Below are 22,901 nucleotides of genomic sequence, written 5' to 3'. Positions count from 1 at the left end.
TAACATGTATAACAATACAAAAGCCTATCCATTATGATACATTTTATTTCCATGTTTTACATCATGTAAACGACAACATAGAATGTATTGAATTTAATTTTTACTTTAATAAGTACAAGTAAAATAATATACAGGTAATTTCTTCATTGAGAGCATGATATAGCTCAAAGGCCTGCAAAAAGCCTCAAACTTTACTTTTTTACCGACAAGGAACTTAATTGTCTGTACTATTCATACTTATTGGATCTGGGTCGTCAATGTCGCTTTTAAGCTCCAGCACGTGCAAGAATCTGTGAATAGGTGGACAAGAAAGAAAAACCAATGATTTGTTTGCAACTGTGAATTTGCTCTGTGAACCTATGACTCATTCCCAGTGGCGTAAATCCACGACCGCGGTTAGGGATGATCAAAACCGCTGAACCTTACCGGTCATCTGATCTCGAAAGCGGGGAGGGGGATAACATATTAAGTCAGGGTTGTTTATAATGCTAGATGTATAAAGAAACGCAGATGAGTACAGAGTAAATGTGTGTATGTGCGAAGAATGCTTGAACGTTATAGTTGGTGGGAATTGGAAGGTGTTTGGAATGCCATAAAAGACATCCCCTAATGAAATAAAATTATTTTGTACTAGTTTCACGATGTATTCACCAATATTGATCAATACTGCTTACATGTAAACACGAGGATTCATTACATAGTTGCAAGATACTCCTTATTTGGTACAGCTGAGCTGGTAAAGTAAAACTTTAAGTTTAGATCTTGGAAACGACAAAAGAACAAGCTAAACGTATATGCCTTGACGAAGGGGTCGTGGGGGGTCAAGGGCAGGTCAGAACAACCCTCCAAAAATGGGCCTTTGGTATAAATATACACTGGCGTAGAAATCAAGAAATCAGTTTCTTGGGATACATGGCAACACATCGAGCTTTATCATTGAATGCGGAGCACCGTGACAGTGTACAATGACAATGTACTTTTATTTGTTAAATACAAATAACCACTTTTTATATAGACGTTTTTAAAGTCGCTTTCTCTGGAAAAGTCACTTTCAGATCACAGCCTTCACATCAAACTGCAGTTCGGGTAATATTTGCTGGATACAGGTATTTGACATCCAGAACCGGTTTTACTGGTGTACCAAACTGGCATATTTGCATTGAAAAGAGCTAGGGGACTCACATGACAGGGACGAGTATCAGTCCGCACATCAAGGCCATTACAAGAAAGAGAACAACGACATGTCCTTCAGTAACTGCAAATGAGTACGCAACCTTCTGGATGATAATGGAAAGTGCTACAGAGACGGCTGAGAGCAGCGAGGACATGGCAAACAGTGCCCCTGCAGAGAACAAATTAAACAAGTATATGTGTAAGCTTTCGACTCTGCAGATCGACACTTATGATTTATTTTAAACGGGAAGTGAAGTTTGCACTGCCAACACTGCTAAAATCGCATGGTACTATTGCACCTCGACGTCCCAACAAAGCTGCACTTAAAGCGAAAAAGAGACCGTTTTGAGTGCACTCCTACGCGGTCGAAGCATTGTGGGTGAATGTACCGTATTTGCTGTTCACATCCACGCATGTATCATCCTCGTTCCCATGGGTACGATCTTGTACGATCTGTTGGTTCCCACCATGCCTTGCGCGACAGCGAAGGAACGTGCTCGCCCCTAACTGAGAGATTGCGTCCACAGGCATATAAACGCATAGACCACCAAATCCTATCCGCCCTCAGCTGAAGTGCACCCCCCATCGGCGAAAGAAAGACAGGTCGTTATAAGCTGGTTCTCACACGCGGTCTGCGTGTACGCAAAGACCATACGGGTGCAGACCACTAATTCAAGTGAGAATTTCTGGCCAGCTCATTAGCATTAAAAGTGCCTCCCACAGTATCTTTTGAAAAAGGAGATTGTTTGGCCCCCAAAACGGTGAGATTGTGTAAATTGTTGCCAGGATGAACCCCCTGGGTCTTTGAGCTTTCATATGAGAGCAGAATGGCTAAAACTACGGTTAAAAAATGGTCCTAAGTGCCCGAGAAAGTTGAGGGTTGCCACTTAAAAATGGCTGCAATCATACTTCCGAAAAATCACTTTTTTTGGGGTGATATTGCTTTGTGGGATTAATTAAAAATATAAATGGTTAATCCACAAAAAAATGAAAAGAAATTGAAAGATTAGGGACCAGACAATAATTTCACGGTATTTCTGAAATCTCAGGTGTAACTGTCACATATAAATTTCTCCACGTGTGAACGCGCAAATTATACACCATGCCGACTTCTGCAGTTGTTCATCCACCATTTGTTTATTCAACAAACTTCAAATGATGACATCTAGCGATCTCGCGCCTTATACCATCATTGTGAATGAGCGAGTATAACTGAGGTTCACTATATGAAAGGAAAAAAAATCGCCTTAAGCACAATGCACAATGGTGCCTTGCATGAAGTACATATACAACGCACATAACGCAAGTAAACACACGTGCATGCAATCCAAACCTACGTTCTTTACACCCCCTGAAATAATGCTACCTATGTCCCCTAACCCCCACAAGACCCAAATGTAGAATAACTCTTCATAATATAATTACCGACACTTGTGGAGTCAGGGATATGAGATTTCATGATACAGAATGTGTACGACTCCTTCTGAGTTCTCTTTTTTCATTGCGCCCGACGTGGCCGTGCAAGGTGCTCTCCCTTATCCAAAGGTAAACAAGTGAGGACGCCATTCAACAAATAACAATGTTACTGCACTACGCTACATCAGGGAAGTTATGCATGTTATTAGGCCTGAACAGTGCTGTTTTTAATGGGGCTTGAATTAGTGGACTGTATCCATACATGCCGGAATAAATTAGTTACGTTTACTCAGCGTTCTTGGCGTAAAACGTGCATAGGCCTATACTTCGGCGCCTCAAGGCGCGCCTATATGCGGTACCACTCCCCCCTCAAAAACACACACACACAAGTGTGTATTTGCCTGCAACTGGGGACCCCCTATTGTGCCTCTTTTGTTTGTACTTTTTTAGAAGACCACCCCTATGTTTTGTACACAGTTGTCAATCGGGGACCCTCTGTCAATCGGGGACCTTATTGTCGTCTATTGTTCAGGGTCCCTGAATGAATGCAGAAACAAACTCACATACACACAATAAACAAAAACAAAAAAACGAAGCATGTAAAGTATGGTGTAGCTCGTACGACATTGTGCATTATTAACACAGTGTTGCGTTGCTTATACAGTGGTGCATTATTGACGCAGTGTGACTTTAGCTGATGCGCAGTGTATTGGTTGTGCGTGTGGTGCATAAGGTGATGCATTTGCGTGTTGCTGCTGCGATCCGTTAGTTAAGCGCTCACTCCAATTGAAGTAAAGGACCCAGGTAACCAACAACCCTCCCAATCACTGTACATTGCATATGTTGATAACTCTTGAATAAATTGTATTTACCGACACGTCTTTTGTCGGTAAATACTTTGTAGGGCTATTGTGTAACTTTAAACAGAGACTAATTCACACTCAGTCACAATCGGTGGGATGCTTCCTTCAACGGACCTGCATTTTTAGCCTTGAGGTCGCTCTGAGAGGTATCTCGTTACGGAAGAGCCCAAGGTTCTGAAGATTGACTCTGCCACAAATGGTGATGGATTTGATCCCATCAACTTAGGGTAGGCCCAGGGATGCCCTTCACAATATTCATTATAACACTGGAATTCTCAATTCTGACTGCTTGGTCTTAAAAATAGTGCGATATATTCCACAGTCAATCTTTTTTGTTGCACACGTACAAGGAACTCAATAAACAACGGCCAGGATCTGTACTATTCATGTACATGCATATTTTCTAAGCACGTGTTCTTGTTCGAATGAGTGCTCCACAAATCTGCTTCACGCATTTGCCTTTTCTGTCTTCCTGGATTGCTGAATCTCTACAACGTTTTAGTCTTGTACATGAATGAATGGGTTTTTTGACGTATTGGAGCACACACGCGAAGTGAGTGTACCGATTGAGCGAATCGTTCGTATGAAATAAGCCGTCTTTCCATATGCGCGTCAACACGTACGCCGAGCGTTGCGTATCCGTCAAAATCGCTTCCGGCGACTTTAACGGCGGAACACAACGCACACGTGTGTTACGATAATGGAGTCGATTTTTAAGTCTGTGAAAGTGAAACATATGAACGCATTGTGTACGCAACGTAGCCAAAAATGTACATATGGAAAGGCGCCTTTAGTTTTTCGTTCATGCGATTATGATTATGGTAATTCGTAAGAACGATTCAGTACTTCGTTCTTACCTGGTGTTAATACGGCTGTTTCACAATAGCGCGCCACCAAAGAGTTTGCAAAGCGTTGACCAATCAATGCGCAAAATGTGTCGACCAAATGCACGTTTTGAAATCGTCGACAGATTTCGCGCGTTGTGATTGGCCGACGCGTTGCAAACGCTTCGTGGCACACTCTTGTGAATTGCGCATTCGTAAAAAAAATATTTACCATGTGCTTTTCGGGGTTCAACAGTAAAACCTGCTTGGTGCGCCACCATTTTATTTTCAGACACATTGCCTCACTTATATTGTGGTGATATGAATTGTATACATACCTTGATTTTTCGTGTCAACAGTCTTTGTCATGAGAAGAACAAACATTGGCCTTGAAGCACCAGCGGATATACCAACTAACGAGGCTGAGAATAAAAGGGAGAAAAAGGAAAAGAATGTTAATATAATTGCATGCCAGATGTTGGCACCTTAGTAATTTTAGCCCAATCAGGGATAACAGCCATGATGGCAGGAGGAGCCTTCAGAGGGACATCAGCTGGCTAGAATTTCAATCACTGTTCCTAAGATGAGGTGTACCACCCTTCTATAGGGCCAAAGGCATGCTTTCGATGGACTAAATCCTCAAGGTTTTCCCCCGAATCTAGCAGCCAATGTGCAGATGTTAGAACTAAGATTCACTTTTCACAGAGGCAATTTTCTGCTTCCCTCTCTAACCCTGGCTTTAACGGCTCAAAACAGTGAGAGTCTGATAGTGCGATGTTGCTGGTCGAGGCACTGCAGAAACTTCTGGAGGACGTCTTTTCTTTTGGGCCTAATAACAAAGGTATTGTCCTCGTAGTGTTACAGAGTGGAGACTGGGCTTGGTATCTTTGGTTAATTTAACGTTTCAAATTCTTTCATGAAATTCTCTTGGCTTAAGATCTTGTTTTGAAACCAGAGGCAGAAGAGAAGATGCAAGTATGGAGGAGGCCTGTTAGTTGCGCCACAGAAGAAACAAGCACCTAGCATCGTAGATTCCGCCTTCAAAACCTTTCATAAAGCCGACAAGGATTATTCGACTATATCAAGAAGATAAATAACACTCTGACCTGAGAAGCCAACAACCCCTGCCACCTGGAGCTGCCCAAACGAACCCATGGCTGCTGAGGAGACTGCCATACTAAAGCATACTTCTGCAACATGCCCCTTATCAGCTAGGGCTCTTCCAAGGTCATAGTTCCAGTGACGAACACTTGATCGCAAGGATCGGGGAAAAGAGATCGAAAGGCATGGCACAGTTTTTAAAGACATTGGTTTCCACCTCAGTCCCCAGCATCCAATCTGAATCATCCTCTCCGCACTCCAGCAACCCCCATCTGACATCCACTATTCCATGCTCCAGAAGAAAGAAGCACCTGGCATCCCACATTCATAAAATCGGTCAAAAATGCACCTTCGCTAGTCTGATAACAGATCCGAAATATCAGTTCAAACCAAACATGACGTCGAACATGTTATGTAGAATCCTCCATAATCTCCACAAGACTGCACTTGCAGCAGAAGCAGCCGCTTTAAATGCCCTGCTTCAGTTCGCCGATGCCGATAGTGCAAAAAAGGCAGAGCTAAAAATGAAGGAGGCTCAGCTGAAAAAGCTATGTTCCATGCGAGACATCCAGGTAACCTAGACCAAACTTAATGCTATTTGCAGAGTGCAGCAGCAGGAAGATGCTTCTTCCAGCACAAGTGAGATGATGGAGCCAGAAGACAGAGATTTATTCTTTCCAGATATTTGGAGTGGCCGTGGATACGGCCACTCCAAATATGGTTTACTGGGTTGTAATTGTAATTGTACTTGTAATTGCTTTTTAGAATCTTTTGAGAAAGGACAGGTACATTTTGACCTATCCCATTTGTCGACGCGTCATGAGTGTCGCAGATTGTACAACAATCCCAGAGAACAGAAAATGGCCAAACTCATTAAGTTAGACTTGGACCAGCTGCACGCTTCACCTATTGCAATGTGGGTTACTTTGGTCCATGGACGTTAAAGACACGTAGAAAGAAAGTGAAACGATACGGGGTCTTTACTTGTATGATATCAAGGGCTATCCATATCGAAGTGGCCAACTCCGTCACCACTGACTCTTTCATCAACTCCCCACGTCGCTTCACAGCAGTGCGCGAGCCATTGAGACAAATGAGTTCAGACCAAGGTACCAGCTTTGTCAGCACAGAGTCAGAATTGAAGAGAGCTTTGGAAGAGATTGACCAAAGGTGCAACACTTTCTTGAAGAAAAGGGATGTGACAACCCTAAAGTAAAGATGAACGCCCCATCAGCAAGCCATGCAGGTGTTTGGGAGAGACAAATAAGGGCCATAAGAGGAACGCTCAAGGCCCTTGTTTAACAACAAGGGACGCAACTTGACGACGCAGGAATCATCAACAGTGGATCCCTGTCATTGGACAACCGGAGTTGTCCTTAATCGTCAGAATCACTCACCCTAACTATCTACTTATCTTGAAGTCCAACGTCATCCTCCCACCACCACCTGGGACATTTCAGCCTGTCTATATGTGTGCATAAGAAACGTTGGAGACGGGTGCAGCGTATGGTGAATGGCATTGAGACTCGATGTAAAGAGTATGTACATACTTTTAAAGTGCGACAGAGGTGGGCCAAGGAGAAACTGGAAGTGAAAGTTTGAGACGCCATCATAATCGCAGATGATAACCGGCCACACAACCAGTGGCAGCTTGGCCGAGTGTTAGGAGTCTTTCCGAACACAGACACCATCGTTCAAAGAGCAAAGATCGCCATAATTGACTCTACCTCGGATGGCAAAGGCAAGAAGAGTTATAAGCCTAGACGTCTTGAACACCCTATTTGGAAGCTTGTCGTCCTCATAAAAGCCAGCAGCAGGAAACCGTAATCCAAGAAGCGTTTGATATTTCATAATTCTTGGTACCTAGTGACCAACTAGTGTCACCTGCGTAGGCCTTCTGGCTAGCCTTTTGAAGTGTTGACACCACTTTAAGTGTCATGTTTGATTTAAGTATATTCTGCACTTTACTGTATATTTTGACTGTTAACAGTTTTCGTATTCTTTGATATATAAATTGGGGCTAGCTTTGGGGAGCCACGGGTTCGATTTGGGTTCGATTTAAATATACTCATTGAAGAGCGAGTTGAGGCGATCCAAATAGATTAATTTTTAGACAGCTACGTGCAGCACTAGAGACAAAATTCACACAGCCTGCCCTTTTCTTTTGCACCATTTCTCACACGTCTTTATGCGTAAATTTCTTGCTAAAATTTTTGAAAAATCTGCAGACATTCAATAAACGCTGCGGGAGACAGCAACCGCGATCCAGCAGTTAAAGGGTTATCAGAAATTGAAAAGCATTTAGTTCAAGTGAAGTGTTTCAAAATAACAATAAATACGTTACCATTTCAAAAAATTGTAAATTTAATGTTACCTCATTGACTGTGACCCAAAAAATGAATGAAAAGATCCTGCGTTTCCCTGCCCACAAAAAAATCCCCTTTTGGCGGTTCACTCTCACAGGCTGATTGGATGACGTCATCGCTAGAACGTTGACATTTACAGTGTACTCGTAAATAGCGCACAGCACATTCAGCATCGCACGCTTGCAATAGACCACAGTTTGGTGCAGTGGCGTAGTGTGGACTCGCACACGTCCACACAATGTTTTTCCTTCTCTGGAAAACAGTTTCAGAGGCATTCAGGGGTCGAGGCTATTAATGGCAAAATGAAAAGTCCAGGAAATCCTTATCAAAAATCCATTTGGAAGGAGCTGTCCTAGTCGGAGAAAAAGGAACATTTTCATCAAGTTTCCTTAACCACAGAAGAAAAAATGAATGTCCACACTTTGTATGTAAAACAGGTAGGCCTATGGGTGTATTTAATGTAGTTTGGTCCACAGGCAAACACTGTTTGAGTTCAAGAAGCCTCTTGAAGCCGGAAAACCGGATTGTTGATGTATGTTTTATAGTAATATGCACAAAATATGAACCTGAACAGCAGAAAACTAACTAAAGCGTTGATATTGAAACAATTCATGTATAAAGTGGATAAAAGGCGAAAAGGACGCGCCATAAATATTATAGAGAGGTCCCAACTTGACAAGGCCAATCAGTAATCATTTTTGTGTGTGCGTAACCTACGAAATGTCAGTGAAAGTCGAGCGCAGATCTGCATAGTTAACGCGGCCCATCCCTAGCCATGATATTCCTGTCAAACTGAAAGGCTCAGCCGGTGGATTTGAGATTTCTGAGGTTAAATTTTCTATTTGTTTTCTGTTATTAACGAAAGAGCAAAACCACACCGTGTGACTCCTAATGAACCATGCAATTTGGCATTTTAAAGGCCCGTGCATAGGATGCGTCAACTGGGATAAGTCATTTGGAAGCAGCAATTTACCCCTGCAAAGTCTGCCCTTTCAGCATGGCCTTAAATCTACTTACATGCGTGATTTGTTCTCGAACCACCCAGTCTTTTTAAAATACCGGATTGACTCCCTGTAGCCTCGAGGTTTTATCTTGGAAAATGTAGTTTGCCAAATGGCAAAAAATAATTGTCTGCTTATTTTCTGTCATAGTGAACTGTTGATGAATTAACATAAGCATTCCATTCCCGTTTTGACGTAGCAAAATGACGTCACACGGGCATAACCAAAGTCGCCAAGTCGCCCTTCACGAGTGAGCGCAGCATTTAAACCTTGCTCTGTTTGCTTCAGTTTGTCATTGTTTGTACCACAAGTCATGTTTTGGAGATAATCGTAATGTCTTTTGATGAACTGTTAGAAGTGATGGTACAAACCCCGATAATTAATTGAAGAGTTAATTAAAACGTCGTTAATTAGTTGACTTTACATTTTGAACATGCATATTTATAAATGAACATATTATTGTAATGCGCATTTATCGTAATGTTCGTATAGTATTATTTATATTCAACGTTACAGATTTAACAAAGTCATTACAGCAGTCACATGAAGTTTGTGACAAACATTCATTTACCTTAGAGGCAGTCCTCGCAGTTAAATACTAGTGTTACTGACTTTGAACAAAATATGATTTGGACACCGTCAAGTATCCCACACTTGCTATCTGAAATTGGTTTGAAGTTCTAATTACCAAATTATTGATATCTCAACGCCAGTTGTAGACCCCTAACTTGACCCGAAGTTGCTGTCAACTTATGGCCAGTAGTTGAAGTGCCCCTTCCTAGCCTGCGTGTTACCCGGGCCACTAGAGAGGCCTGTGCTCCGGCCTTAGTAAGGGGCAGTTTTGATGAGCTGTCACAGACAGTTACGATCAGCTGCAGCAATAGCCAAGACAGAATCTCCTTTTGGTCATTCAGTAAATGGCGACTGCTCTTCAGCGCAAGTGAAATGGATCTCAAGCTCAAGATATTCTTCCCAGATGAACATAAGGGCCGCCGAACAGCACAACTGCGAACAATGAACTGAGTGAACTCTAGTTGGCTATACATTACCATGGAACTGAGTTAAGTACTTTTAGTTACAAGGCAAATACTAGAAATTATTTGGTTACAGTTTTTTGCTAGTTTTGTTATTTGCATTATTTGCATTTTCTATTTGGATTCGTCCTCATTTCTTTGCTGTGTTACAATTACTCACTATACATTGCCTTTTATTTGCCATCATACCTTACCTATATGCTTATGCCAGTGGGCATACTTGTTTTGTTTCGATTGAAAATTGATTGAGCTTTTTGTGCAAGTGTATAGCAACAAATCAAAGACTTAGAAGGCGATTAGTGTTCTAAGATCGAGTCTTTAAATACCAACACTCTCAGCAGTGCCAGTGTCAAAACCGCCACTGTGAAGGCCAGTTGATTGTGAGAAGCAAAAGTTGCGAGAGAAGACACTCATTTAACAGGAGGAGTTTAAGGTTGTAGGAGAAGAGGATGGGCTGGAGCTACAAGTAGAACTGGAAAAGGTCACAGCAGAGGAACTAACCCTGGACGTGCTTGAAGGCACAACCTCATCAGCAGCCAATACCTGATCCGACTACCCACGCTACGTATAAGTGCGGCCTGTGCAGCGAAATAGCCACGCTCTAACTTTGATACTAATTAAATATATTATCGTATGATGCAATACAGTGGGCAAACTTATGACCGCTATGCCTAGGCTAGAGATCCGCTTCCGAAGTGTTGCAGAGTTGATTAAATGTAGGACCGATATATTTCTGGAAACCTGGATTACAAGACTAATCTTGTGAGGGTCAACGGATCATGTCAGGAGACTTTATTTAGAAGTTGACTCATGATTTGAGGACCTGCAGGTACACAAGCACTAAAGGCTATGTACGAGACTGGACGAGATCCACTCCCTGATGGGTCTAGATTTAATTCGTAAAGGGACTCCCACATTACCTCCTGTCCAAGTGGCTTTGATACCAGTGCAGCACATTAATTTATGAGACCAGTCGTTAGCCAGGTATCACAAACTGGTATCAAGTTTACCAGCAAAGTTCGGGAAGCGAGCAACTTTGATGGTTTGGAGGAGTGCAAAGGCAGAGAAAGGTTTACTTCAAAGAACGGAGCAATGTCCAACGTGAGCGCTTCCAGTCCCCAGTAGAAAGGCCAGGGGCAAGTCGAGTTGATCAAAAGAAGGTCGGAGCAAGTAAGCTATGACTGCAACTCGGCAGTGGAATTGTCCAGAAGGGAACAGTCTCACACCCTTATCATCTGTACAAATTTCCGTATGATGGCACCTGCTGCACGACTGGGAGTGCCGAGAGACAAGAGATTATGCTTCAAATGTTTCACCACGAAGTGCCCTTTTGCCAGATTGTGTGATCAAGCTTCTTGTGACGTGCCTGGATGTACAACCACGTATTCAAGATTACCTCATGGTGCTTTAATAGAATCGATTTGGAGTGGAGAGCGTGAGAACACGCGTAAGAACACTGCTGACGCAGAGAAGATCTGTGCCACCAGTTTTGCATTTGGTGCAGACGTGAACGAGCGATCTAAAATCGCATTACAGGTGGTTAAATTATGAAGTCCTTGTAAGAGCCAACAGCAGCAAAAATCCTGTCAGGATGTTCGTTCTACTAGACCGTGGGAGCAACATATGTTTCTGCTCTATGGACTCGTTAAAAATGCTGGAGGGAGCAGGCACTCCACAATACTTTACTCATTACACCCTCAGCAAGAGTTCACGAGCGGGAACAATAGAAGTCGCATTTGACATATCTGAGGTCAGGATAGAGGTCAGGCCTCTCACCGCTATTGGTCGAGACCGACCCGGGAAGTCCTCAGAGGCTTTACCGCTACAAATTTGGTGTCAGAAGTTGGATAGGCGCCGTTTCTTCGCTGCTCCAGATCACCTACGCCTGTGACATCTCCTACCAGGGAATCATCACCTAAATACAATCATCATGGCGACTGCCGAACAACAGGCTGTGGAAGACAAGTTGGTGTTTCTGCGGATGGACATGTTGAAGGGCGAGGCAAAAATCCCTTGCCAAGAATCATGACTTGGAAAACGTCAAGGAGCTGCTGGTGGCACAGAATAGCCTGTTGAAACTACAGCTTCAACAGGCGCATACCAGTTTTAGTGGCAGCACAACAAAGAGCAGAGAAGACAACAAATACGTCAATGACAACAGAGTTTGGTAGCCGTGAACTCTTCACGGACACATGAACCCCAGCACCATCCATACGGCCAACCCCAGGACGAGATTCTACAATCCTGTGGCACCAATGCCCACACCAGCGTCCACGATAGGCGCTCCGTCAAGGATGGTGGACGAGGCGACGAGCTGCGGCGAGGAGGACAGTCTACTGAGCCGACAGCCGGAAACCCTGGAGATGGTTTCGTTGCAGTCTGAAAAAGACGCAAGCCTGAGGGAAGGCAAAAAATCCCTGGACCTTCGAAGTAACGAGGTCGAGAAGAGAAAGGCTGGGATGAAGAGTAGCGAGGATGTTCCCACCAGGCGTCCGAACATCATCCCGGATAGATTTGGCGGGAAGACCCGGTGGCGCAATTACAGGCAGCATTTTGAGGCTTGTAAAGTAGCAAACAGTTGGAGTGATCGTCAGGCAAAAGTGTTCCTGGCGGGGAGCCTACAAGGCCAAGCAGTCACGGTACTGGAAAACCTTGCTGCGAGTGGGAGTCAATTGACGTACTCCGAGTTGGTGGGACTCTTGGAAAAGAGGTTTGGCCCAGGCGAGCTTGCGGAGAATCACCTAGCGGTTCTGCGGCACAGGCGACAGAAGCCCAAGGAAACGCTGCAGGAGCTGGGGCAGGCGATAAGGGAGCTGGCCTCACTCGCCTACCCGGAACTTTCAGAGGAGGGGCCCGACCACCTGGCCAGAGGCACTTCTCTGATGCGGAAGATGTGGAAGATGATGTGGAAGAAAATCAGCGCAAGGTGAAGGAGTGGCTGGAGAAGATGACAAAGCGAATTGACACCTTCGAACGTCCAGCGGGCTCCTCGCGCAGCGCCTATCAAAGACGCAAGGCAAACCCAGAAGATGTTTGTTTTAGGTGCAAACGTAAGGGGCACTTTGCCAAGAGTTGTAAGCAAAGCGAGGAAAAGCGACTGAAGTCGGAAAACGAGGAGCAGCTGACCAAGAGGCCCGTGGGAAAGCTGGACAAAGAAGAGGGCCGGAAGGCATTGTAGAAAACCGCGCCAGAGAAGAAGTAGGTGAAGGCGGGGGTGGAGCTTCACCTTAAGCCAGTAGCACAGCGTGCAATGGATTGTACGTGCAGGCCATTGTGAGAGGAGTTAAAGCAAGACTACTGGTTGACACGGGGGCAACACACACTGTGTTGTTGTCAACACTGTATTTTAGCATTTCAAGAGACCGCCGACCACGACTAGTAACAACAGGCGCAGCAGTAGGAAACGCTGATGGGAGTGGGATGGACACACTTGGCAGCGCCTGTGTTGAGATCAATATTGGCAGAACGACCAAGTCAATCAACGTAGTCTTCGGCAACACGGGTGCGATACCAGGGGTATTAAGAATGGACTTTCTGATACCAACTCAAGAGACTTTGGAATTCAGAACTCTGGAGCTACGGTTGAGCGGGGAGACGATAAAGTGTACAAATGACCGTGGGAGTGGGCTCTGCGCCAGAGTGATGGTAGGTGAGACTACCAAAGTGTCAACTGGGCACGAGGCGATAGTGCCAGGTTATGTGTCAGGTGACAGGTTGGAAGGCGAAGTAGGGGTCATTGAGCCTATGGAGAGAAGCGAAATAGCGGATAAGGGCATGGTTGTAGCCAGGGTGCTGGTCAAAGCAGCTGAGAGTGCACTCCCATCAGAGTATTCAACCCCGGCAAGAGGGAATGTGTTGCCAGGAAGGTAACCGCGGCGGGCACTTATACGCCTGTAGGTGAAGGCGGCGTGCAGGAAGTACAACTAGGAGCAACTTCATCCAGCGGCTCTTCAGATGTTCCCACTTACCTTGAGGACTTGTTCAAGAGAGGTAAGGAAGGTGTAGGTCCGAGATATCACAGACGAATTGCTCAACTGTTGTGCCGTTATGAAGACGTTTTCTCTAAAGGGGAAGGCGACATAGGGCGCACGGACTTGGTCCGTCATCGAATCAACACAGGTAGTGCCCGGCCTATAAAGGAGAGGCCACAGAGACATCCTCCGGAGGAACAGGCAGAAATCCAACGACAGGTGAAAGAGATGGTATGCAATGGCACTGTTGAGCTTTCGGACAGCCCATGGGCGTCCAACGTAGTCTTAGTAAGAAAAAAAAGGACGGGAGCAAGCCGTCCAACGTAGTCTTAGTAAGAAAAAAAAGGACGGGAGCAAGTGGTTTTGTGTGGACTACCGGCACCTAAATGCAGTCATCGTTAAAGACGCCTACACGATCCCTCGGATCGATGAGTCACTTAACGCCTTAGCAGGATCCAGGTGGTTCTCCACCTTGGATCTGCTTTTGTAATTCGTGGAGGTTTGTACCGCTTGCGGGTGATGCCATTCGGGCTCTGCAACGCCTCCTCGCCCTCCTTGATCGACTTATGGAGAGGGTTTTGGCCGGCCTGCATTGGGAGACACTACTTGTCTACCTGAATGACGTCATTGTGTACGCTAAGACAATCGAGGAAGAGTTAAGTCGCCAAATAATAGGCACAAACTCGCATCCAGTTCCCCCATTCTTTCCCCGTTGGTCCCCCGTCTGTCAGCCCCGTGTGGTTTGAGGGTGTGTGAGAGTGATCTGTCTGTGGCGACTTACGGGCCTGGCGGTAGACTTCCGCCAAAACGGATCTGCGTCTCGGGCCGTAGAGGTCAGGCCGCTCAACGCTATTGGTCGAGACTGATCTGGGAAGTCCTCAGAGGCTTTACCGCTACAATACTAATAGATTTTTTTAACGCAGGGAATAAAGTGAAATACAATTTCATGACAGGTCATGTCATTTGAAAATGTATTCACCAACAAAGCGTTTAGTTGATCAAATTTAGCTAATTTAATTGAATAATAACTAGGGAGTACATCTTTGTCTCGACATTTCAGATGTAAATTTCAAGAAAGCTATTTTTTCGTGGGCAACAACTGAAATTGCAAGGTCGCCCTGTCGTGCTTTGTAAATGTAGATAGAATTCAGAGCTACAGAATGTTCCGTATTTTTCGTCGTGCTGATGCTGTCTTGCACAAAAATCAAACTTCTGATGTCATTTTTAAAACTGTTTTTTAAAATATGATTCGTCTGTGATCTGCTGACATTATTACGATAATGTTATTGAGAAATTGGCGTAGTAAAAGGTACGAACGATGCAAACATAAATGGTGGTCATTGCAGAAACAGTGCTTCACTGCCCCCCAGAACATAATCATATACATAAACTAACAAAGCCCTGAACGCTGCTGCAGAACCTCGTACCCAAGCACCCGACAATACAATGCGGTGGAAACAAAACTTTCAAGCCAGAGAAAGAACCAGGTAATGTACCTCTTGAGGTCCATTACTCATGTACCACGGCAAACATCTCTCTTGTTCCCGCAACTTGGTACATGCACGTTGGCACCTTCAATTCTCGACCAATAACTAATCCGAGGTATGACGAAAAATACTGTCTATAGTCACGAGGAGACTTAAAATGGTATTAATTTGATATTATACTTTTGTCAGCGCATACGTTCCAAGAATAAAATGTTTTTACATAGGTTGTTGGGCTCAACCTCAGTCACCAATTCCTTTTGAACGAGTTTTTCACCTTATTGTCGTTGTTTGGTGTCGGGCTCCGCCTTTCAGCTCGGCAAAGTCGTTCGCTTTTTCTTTCTCTGCGATAACTCTTACCAGCTTGTCTTCAGACGGTACAACTTATTAACTTTAACACTTGGCAAGGACATTCGGTCCTGGTTCCAAGTATGCGTACACGTGTCACGTCAGGATCACGTCATCACATGAATTTTTCCATGTGTTTGATTTCTTATTATGCTCGTCCTGTTTAATCTTTTGAATAAAACATGGCATTTTCGAAATTCATCCTGTAAGAGTTTGAGAAATCATGAGGATACATATTTTGAAGGGAAATTTATGAAGGCGTCATCAGACTTGTAATTTTAATAACCAGAAAGATAACATTTGAGCATCCTCATCAGTACTGCGTAGATACTAAAAGTCCTCAGAATTGTTAAAAAGGTATCATGATGTCATCCTTTGAGTTAGTGTTAGGTTTTGACCTTTGAAAAGATTTTTCATGACAATATGACAGAAATTACCCAATCAATTAAAGTCAAACTGTACGGTCACGTGACATTTAGCAGTAACTGCATTGTGGAGTTCAAGATTAAACATGGGCACCTTATTTAATTTTGGTATTTGTAGCCCTAAATGCTTAATTTAATTGCACAAAATAATCCAAAGGCAGTAATTTGCATAAGTGATTTTATAAACCCACAAATTTTGGAAGCGTCAAAAGGCTACATGACAACCCCCAGCAAAAAAAGCTGTTGGGAACAAAATGACTGCTTTCTCATGCTGTACAGCAGATTTCTATGAAAAAATACTAAGTGCAATAACTTAATAAAAAGGAGTCACAATCGGGATTTTGTCAAAGTTGTGAAATACATTTCATAATGTAGAGAATCCACAAAGAATGTCATATATCATTGCAAGATATAGCCCAAGAAATCTAATCATTACACTTTAATTAACAAAATCGACATTTTCGCAAGGTTTGGATGTTTACTATGATTCGGTAATTCACTGGTGCAATCCTCGATTTGACCTAGTGTCAGATATGTTTATGCACGAGTCTTCAACATTATTTGGCAGTCATGCATGGCAGATAATGTGCTACTGATGTAACGATGCTTTGAACATCACACGGGTAGGTGCTAAGTCACGTATGGAGTAGTTGAGAAATACAACTTAAAAATACACTTTGTGAGAGGAAGAACATATAATACTATACTATCTGATGCCACGTATTTAATCGTGAAGAAAATGAAACTGCCATATACATTGCTAAACCAAGAGTCGTTGCAAAGTAATCTAGCTGATATTATAAATACAGATGTAGGATATTACTATTATGGTTTACATATTTGTCGCTCTGAACATTTAATCTTAAGTTATTAAATTACTTACCACCGTAAATCAAGACGGCATTACTTTTGGCCACTGCTGTCAGCAGAAATAGTCCAATTCCTGACACAAGGCTGATATATATCACCCAATAACTAGAAAGCCCAACAAGCCCGATTAGCCATACAGTCAAAGGTGTCCCTGCAAAAATTCAAATTCATCAATACAGCACTCAAATTCATCTCTGAAAATTCTTGTTAAAATTTAACTGCAATAAATGTTTCTTGGGCACAACTTTTGTTCAACTACGAATTCTTCCATTTATGGCTTGTTCGTGAGATGTCATCACAGCTTTGCTCACAGTCGTTCACATAAAATCCAAAAGGTGGTAAAATACTCTTTGAAATACTTAAACAAAAGTTAAAGTTAAGGTTAACTGAAACACTAAGGTGCATTTTTCGGGGTTTGTATTAAGAATTGTTTGCAGCTACCCTTTAAATCTACTGTCACTGCGGTACTTTGTCATTTACCTGGCATTCTATTTCGTTTCTAGATTCACAAAAAAATAACACATGCAAATTAGGCATTTCGTCAATTAGTACGTAGGGTAGGCATGTTCCCATTTCTCGCTTGTGAGCATAACGGATTGCTTATAAACTACCGACATTTATAACAATATAAGGAAGGGTTCTATTTTTATTTAATTCCTGTAGTAAAGACCCCAAAGTGACATGAATATACATCCGTTTGTTTGAACTCATTTGAGGAAAAGTGTGACCAAGGGAGATGGGTGGGAACGAACAAAGCCAAAAAAGAGCAAATTATGTGTGTTTAATAATGAAAGGAGAATTTGTTATCGTTTGACTTCCCTTTTTTCAAAACGCTAGCTTCACCCCTTAGAAAGGCAAAAAAGGCACAAGAAAAACTTTCTGAATTTGTGCACCCTAAAAAGCATATTGTCCCTGCCCCTCGAAAATTTGTTTCTAGGTCCGCCCTAGTTTGTGGCTGGGAGAGTCTCATTCAAACTACCCCATTCTGTGGAAAAGAAAATGTTGACCCTCCGAATCCTGCGGATATAACAGCATTTAAAATGAATAAAAGAGGAAATATAAATCATCATAAAGAAAGAATCACATATACTAGCGGGGCAATAGCAGGCAGGGAGAGCCCAGAGGAGACAAGACTAGGCACATTCAAATGGAGACGATTTAAGGCAAAATTAAGAGAAACCATACCAGAAACTAAAGTAATGGCGCAAACAGTACATACGAGAGGAAAACGTGAAGGGCCAAACACTGGCATATTGAGGTCTTGGGTCTCATCATTAGCGAAATTATTGATTTTTCTCCGAAACGATTATCCAATTTTTAGAAAAGAATCCCCCAAAGAAGATATAATGTACCGTATCTTAAATGCTGGCGCTTTCTATCCCAAATTGCAACATATCCCAAGAGGCAACCAGCCCCATTTCCCCATACGTCACTAGGAATAATAGATGAGATGAAATTACAGATTACGACAATTGTGACATTTATGTAAAGGCTATACGATTAAAACGTGCCTAACAAGAACAAAAGAAAATTCCACATCTTGCTCTGAAATCACACTGCACCATTAATTTGACATAAAAACACAGTAAAGGGGGCCAGTCGCTATAGCAGTAATTCCCCCAACTTTCTGCACTGGTAGAGTGGGTCAAACCTTTTGTCTTTGAAGTAATCAGCGCCATCAGTGTTTTAGTAATATAGTTGGGTTGCAGGCATACCTTAATTAAAATAACGCTTGGCGCAAAATCGGCTGCATGTGTTGCGAAGTGGTACATTCGATTCGCACCAAAAAGGAAATCAATTTACTAAAACACTGCATAATCGGGAAATTGAACCCTGACTTTATACGCCTGAATGCACCTTGATTGAAATAGACCGTTTTGATTAAATAGAAACGGGGACTTGAATGCTGGACTTTTTCGCTCGAAAACGAATGCTGCTAGTTCTATTTCATTTACACATTTTCAGAAATTGGCCAGGGAAATCCATATTAAAAACTGTCAGATTCGTGAACTGTTAATTACAAGACTGATGTGTGCAGGTTTTCAGTCCTGAATGGCAAAGTTCTATATTTTTTCACGCATAAAAGAAACCCGCGTTAACAGTTTGGCACTTTCAGTTGCTGTAAAAAAATGTCATCATGTCTAGTCTCTAGACTTGATACGCCACTGCAAATATTCATGCACAAAATCTGGGATATCGTAGACATACAACACAGAGTACACGTGTGCGTAGAATTGTCTGTTGTGTCAGAATGAAAACTCGTCTAGAGCGCTAATATAATTCGCTTTTGAATCAGGTAGGATTGGCCATTATTTTAAGATGTCATTGTCGATTTCCTTGCGGAATTCCTTGGCTCTGTAAAATCAAACTTTTTGGTTTTAAATTTTCTCCCTTGGTCTAAATAGCATGTCATTTCAAAATATTACATTTTATGCGATTGTCTGTTCATGAACTCCAGGTATCCATTGAGAAAATTATTCCACAAATAAAATCAAAATGCTGAGCTTTTATAATAGGGAGCGGGAGGACAAAGAGGGTTTAGTTTTAATCATCACTGGACAAATTCATTGGAAATATGCAACATGGATTTAGAAAAAGTGTACTTCATAGCGATAGGCTGTTTCTCACCAAATGCTTGTGGGATCCCATGCATAAGCCAAAACACACCGACGAGTGTTGGAGACCAGCAGAATGGCTCCCCTAAACCGTAGAGATCCATTGTACTCTCAAAGCCCTCTACTTGAAAATTCACCAGCATGTCACATACCAAAAGAGCGAGAAGTCTCCGTCGTCGGCTGTTGGTTGCTTTTGTGAAAAGACACCGGATTCCCTGGGTGATATTCGTAATCACTCCTAGATCCAAAGGACGCTTCTTAATGGACTCTTGAACAAGACATGAAGGAAGTACCCAGAGACAAGCCAACAACGCTGATACAGTCGCTATCAAGAAAGGTACAGTGTACGAAGATAAAGCCTGAAGTAAGATATTAACCACCAAAGTGCCTATATACATGACAGAGATTTCTATGCCGTAGACGATGGCTAAGGCAGTGCCTCTCGTCTCTGCTGCAAAAATGTCTGTAACATAGAGCATGCAAATCGAATTTAAAAGTACATATCCTCCAGAAAAACCAAAAACTGCACAGCCAAAAAGAGAGTAATATACGGAGAGATCCCAGAATGACACGATTAAGAAGCCGGTCGTCATGGCTAGCCCACCGAAGCATCTCAGAAGGATTATGGGACGGCGGCCAGTGAAGTCAGACGCAGCAGTCAACGGCAGGGTCGTGAGGACTGGGACGAAATCTTTGAGTACGCTCTGGTATGTAGCGAACAGCGCGGTCGCTGCCTGGATGTCGTTGAGCTCCTGGGTGACGTTACTGGTCGTGCATGAGTTAACGCCGACTGGAAGGGTGAAGTTCCTTTCGCCGGCAAAAGCGGAGCGAGTGAACTGTGGTGAAACTGTTTGCATAACGCCTTCAGGTATGAAGATCAGAAACTGCAGAATGATGAAGATGGCGAAGGAAATCCAGGGAGATCTGTTATATAAGGCTTCTGGTTCAAGAAGAGGTTTGTCTTCGGATTGTATTGCCATATTCTATAGCGTGTCTAGCGGCTCAGTGTGTTACCAACAGCAACAGCTCTGCTTGGTTGGCCTTAACAGTTGAAACGGCAGCGATTATCAGCCAGTGTCGCTATGCTGTATCATTTTTGTTTGTGTCATGTGAACAGCTAGGAAAATTTATCAACATTTCTGTCACCAGCTGCAAACAAATATATAATGCTTTACTTGTAGGAAAGTGCACCTGAACGCTTCACTGGCTCCGTTCTTCAGTAACAAGAGCTATGTACGTGATATCGGTCTATGAATAGATGTATGCTGTTTTCTCCACTGATTGGTCACGGAGCAGGCTGCAGTCAGCAATTCTCCTTCAGTGTTCACAGACAGTTAAATAAAACATGTAATTCAATAGGCTTATTTGTGTATTTCCAACAGTCAGAATGGAATGAAAACTTGCTGTTTCATGACCACTGGCAAGTCTGGGCTTTGGACAGTTTGTACAAAAAAATCGAACTTTTCATGACTTGTACTGAATTTAAATCTGAAAAATAATTTGGTTCAGTGGGTCTCTGGAACATGATGGTACGGAACTCTGGGGAAGGCACCTACCTGTATTTATCCCACGATAACGACATATTGCTTGTAAGATGTCGTCATCTTGACACCCGAAGTGTCATATTACGAGATGGCAGTATCCTGAAAGCTGGACGTCGATATCCTTCGATAATCTACCACAGGATGACTGTATCCCGAAAAAGCAAGTTGACATGCCAGGATAATTTTTCTCTTCATGACAAAAGTCATGGATAGAAGTTTTGGACAGAAGTCAACATTCTAAAATGACTATTCACGGAATGGCGACGTTCTTAATGAACTCGACATATCTTGGGACTATACGAAACTTGTCGAACTTGGAAATCCACGTATTTGGACCTCAAGTTAAAGCCTTGTAATGATACATTATTTAATATTACAATTATGTAATATTACATAATTCTATGAACCCGGTACTCTGTGGACCCGGTACATAAAGCCGGCGTACAATCGAGGGTATAGAAGCTAGCAAGCAAGCAAGGTAAGCACGGACAGTCTATAACAAAGATTTCACTCAGGTTTCAGTAAAACTTTATTTTCTGTTCAGTCTACCTGTCTCCCCCAACTTATTTTAGTGTACAGTACCTAATAAATAGGCATGCTAAGCACTCTGGATAGAGGTATTGGTTACGTACGCCTTTTTAAAACTTTTCATTAGTCAACTGGACTGAATCGAGGAATATAATTCTTTGTTACTAGAATTCTATGCTTAGAGCTTAGAAACGGTGGTATTGATTTAAAGAACCCTTATGCCACGGCTGGATATAGGGCATGAAATGAGGGACGAATGCCCTTGGCTTCTCCTAAGCCCTGTGTTGACTGTTCCGTGTAACGATCTATAAAAGTTCATCCAATTTCAGTGTGTGGTACGTTTGCTTTTTGCTTCCTTAATTGCTCATTTATTTTAATGCCCATAATGCATGCGACCAATGCGAATAAATAAATAAATTGAATAATCTGAATTATTGAATAATACCTGGGGGATCGGGGAGTCATGCTGTTGTAGTGGCCTTTTCCACGCCTTCCACCTCTGCGACCCCGAGGGTATGAATCCCACCTGTATAGGTCAGCATGTGGATTTGGTTTTCAGTCCCTGTCTGATTTGGGGTTTTGCCTGAAATATATATTTATGGTTTTCCTCCAACCTCTAACCCCAACTATTTCTTCATTGTTCTCCTAACTGACACTTCATCCTGTAATTGACGCTAAATGCTCTGTTAGATGAGGATAAATAAAAGATCATTGACGGCTTTCGACAATGACTCTTAATAGCACTAGCTCGTATATTGTGGTCCTTCCTCCTCCTTTTCATCACCATCATTCTAAAAATCTTAGTACTGTCAACCACTAAATACTGTGACCGATTTCAGCCATATGACCCAAGCTAGATATATGCTGCACTCTGACTGGGGTAACCTAGGTAACCTAGAAGTCATGTTATCAGTGCGGGCCTCTTGTCAGTTTGTAATGAGTGGATTGTTTTTGCAGCTTTCAGGCATTGGTCACCCAGTGGTAAGTATAATTCATGCTAAGTACTGTGTTTTGTTTCCTAGTCTTTACAATGAATCTACATGCAGTCAATATACATGTAGTTCTGCAACATGATGACGTCACGCGTCATTTGCATGTCCGCTTTCCTATCATGCAGTGAGGTTGGATGCGATCCATCAAGTCGCCTTAGAAAAATGCCAATGTAAATAAAGCTTGACGTCGGTATGTTGAAATTTTCCTGAGAGCCACTGGTGCTTTGCATTTTAGATGAATTTGTAGCTACAACATAAGGAACAACTCTGGGAACAACCACAATCACTGTGTAATACAGTCTGAATATGAATGAATAAGCTCTTAGAATAACTTTAACTCACATCT

The 22,901-nt window shown here is 42.8% G+C and overlaps 1 protein-coding gene across 1 annotated transcript; it reads right to left on the bottom strand.

Annotated features, from left to right (window-relative positions):
• Positions 1 to 27: 27 nt before the first annotated feature.
• Positions 28 to 20,683, bottom strand: LOC110988402 (proton-coupled folate transporter-like). The gene is made up of 5 exons (XM_022251852.2): positions 19,505 to 20,683; positions 16,890 to 17,027; positions 4,615 to 4,698; positions 1,183 to 1,342; positions 28 to 290 (listed from the first exon to the last, which is right to left on the bottom strand). Exons 1-5 carry the CDS (start codon positions 20,469 to 20,471, stop codon positions 215 to 217), a joined length of 1,425 nt encoding a protein of 474 aa, XP_022107544.2. The 5' UTR covers positions 20,472 to 20,683; the 3' UTR covers positions 28 to 214.
• Positions 20,684 to 22,901: the final 2,218 nt, after the last annotated feature.

The sequence above is a fragment of the Acanthaster planci genome, linkage group LG06 (assembly GCF_054643075.1).
Source record: "Acanthaster planci isolate LZ-2023a linkage group LG06, COTS_SCS, whole genome shotgun sequence".
NCBI lineage: Eukaryota > Metazoa > Echinodermata > Asteroidea > Valvatida > Acanthasteridae > Acanthaster > Acanthaster planci.
The sequence above is the reverse complement of the archived record's forward strand: the minus strand, read 5'-3'. Positions and strand labels throughout refer to the sequence as shown.

Bases quoted from the DNA above. Each gene is read 5' to 3' on its own strand.
- LOC110988402 (XM_022251852.2), bottom strand. From the start codon at position 20,471: ATGGCAATACAATCCGAAGACAAACCTCTTCTTGAACCAGAAGCCTTA. The intron at 17,028-19,504 runs GTGAGAAACAGC...GAATTTTTGCAG, and splicing joins TGGGATCCCACAAGCATTTG to GGACACCTTTGACTGTATGG. The intron at 291-1,182 runs GTGAGTCCCCTA...ACCTATTCACAG, and splicing joins CTGATACTCGTCCCTGTCAT to ATTCTTGCACGTGCTGGAGC.